Below are 1,898 nucleotides of genomic sequence, written 5' to 3' on the forward strand. Positions count from 1 at the left end.
TACAAATACAAGTACAAATAGAAATAGGAAAACTTTTTGCTCAGTTTTGTTAATCTGAAATGCCACCTGTTTGAAGAATATCATTGATGTGCCTTTCTGAGGGCAGAATAATCTAGAAACTCAGCGTTTCCTGCTGTTTTAAAAGGAATTTCTTGAATGCAGCATTCATTAAACACCCCTGAAAGTTTGGGCAGAGCAGTTTAGAAGTTTAATCTGAATTTGGCAGTTTAGCAGTTTAATTTTCAGTCGCTGTTGTCTTTGCAGGCACATCCATCAGCTGAGGAAGCTCAATGGATTTGCCATCCTGAAATCCTCCATGAAATATGTGCACAGCTGAACCCCCAGAACCTTCCACCAGTGCCCCTCGTGTCACTCACTGTTGAGTTTTTGTTAATAAAATTAATTCAAATCAACGTTTCGGTGGCTTTTTGAAATGGTTTTGGTGCCCCACAGAAGCCAGTGAAACAAAATCAGGGGTGAGAAATTAATTTATTACCTCAGCTACCGACTAAAACACCTTGTATTTTTGATAATTTATTAAATTAATGTCATTTATTAAATTAATRTCATTTATCAGGCAAAGGCAGCCTAATGTAATGCAGCTTTTTGTTTTTCTGGGTTTGGAACACAGGAAACAGAAGGATTTATTCCATTTCTGTGAAAAATAAGCCCAGACCTCTCATGTTTGACTCTTCAGCTCCTCTCCCTGGGCTGTGACTTCTGTGGGGAAGTTTTGTCCCCTGATTCTGACAAATCATCCATCACCTCTTTTTCAACAGAGTTTAGATTTTCCTAAATCATCTCCTTGCTGGAGAAGAAAGAGAAATTCTTGCCCTTGGGATGGGTTTTCCTCCCCATCTCAGTGCAAACCATGCAATGGAGAAATAAATAAATGGATAGATAAATAAATAAATAAATGGATAGATAAATAAATAAATAAATGGATAGATAAATAAATAAATAAATGGATAGATAAATAAATAAATAAATGGATAAATAAATAAATGGATAAATAAATAAATGGATAGATAAATAAATAAATAAATAAATGGATAGATAAATAAATAAATAAGTGGATAAATTTAATAATCTGGATGTTTTTAAATTGAGTTACAGCCCACCCAGTCAAACAGGGAGCAAATCCCGCGTGGAGGGCTCTACAAAAACAGGGAATTTTCCTTCCAGGGAGTGGGAAAAKCAGGAGTGACCTGTCCTTGGTTGCCAGCAGAGGTGAGGGCAGGGCTGGGGCTGGAAATGGGATCTGTCCTGTCCTCCCTGCCGGGCTCGGGAATGCAGAATGGGCCATTGTTGTCCCCTGGGGCCATCCCCTGGTCCTGGCTGTCCCCGCTGCTCTCTGCTGTCACTACAGCCCTTATCGGGGACAGAATGTCCCTGCTGTCCCCTGTGCCTGGCACAAAGAGATTCCTGCTGGCTGCTGCTCGCTGCCTTCAGGGCAAGATTTACAAAAATTTGGGGGTTTGTGGCTAAATTTAAAGGGTGTGGTTGTGGTTCTGCCCAAGGAGCCTCTGGACTCTTGSTGGGTTTTTAGGAAGGTTTGAGCTCTGTTTCACTGTGGTTTTCATTCCTCCCTGGGATCCAGGCTGATCCCTGGGGGTGTTTTTTATTGGCACAAACTGGTAAAACTTCTCGGGAAAATCAGAATTACAAAACAGTTCAGTTAGAAAGGACCTGCACCATCACCCAGCCCCACTGCCTGAGCACTTCAGAGCTGAACAAAATCATCTTGTTTACAATATTGTACAAATTCTCCTCTCCAGGAAGCTTTTCCAGGGTTTTTTATCCCTCCTTGGTAAATCCTGAGCCTCCCCTGGTGCAGTGGAGCCGTTCCCACCAGTCTTGTCCCTGGACAGAAGAGCTCAGCACCTCCTGCTCCCTCT

General features: G+C 41.7%; 1 protein-coding gene across 1 annotated transcript in view; it reads left to right on the forward strand.

Annotated features, from left to right (window-relative positions):
• TTC12 (tetratricopeptide repeat domain 12) overlaps window positions 1-337 on the forward strand; it is a 14,725-nt gene extending 14,388 nt beyond the window's left edge. The window contains exon 19 of the mRNA XM_057382526.1: window positions 265-337. Within this exon, the coding sequence (XP_057238509.1) occupies window positions 265-337 (73 nt within the window). The remainder of the gene's footprint in view (window positions 1-264) is intronic.
• The last annotated feature ends 1,561 nt before the right edge of the window (window positions 338-1,898 follow it).

This window comes from Malurus melanocephalus, unplaced genomic scaffold (assembly GCF_030028575.1).
Source record: "Malurus melanocephalus ecotype Western Australia unplaced genomic scaffold, MMel_1.1 scaffold_574, whole genome shotgun sequence".
Classification (NCBI taxonomy): domain Eukaryota; kingdom Metazoa; phylum Chordata; class Aves; order Passeriformes; family Maluridae; genus Malurus; species Malurus melanocephalus.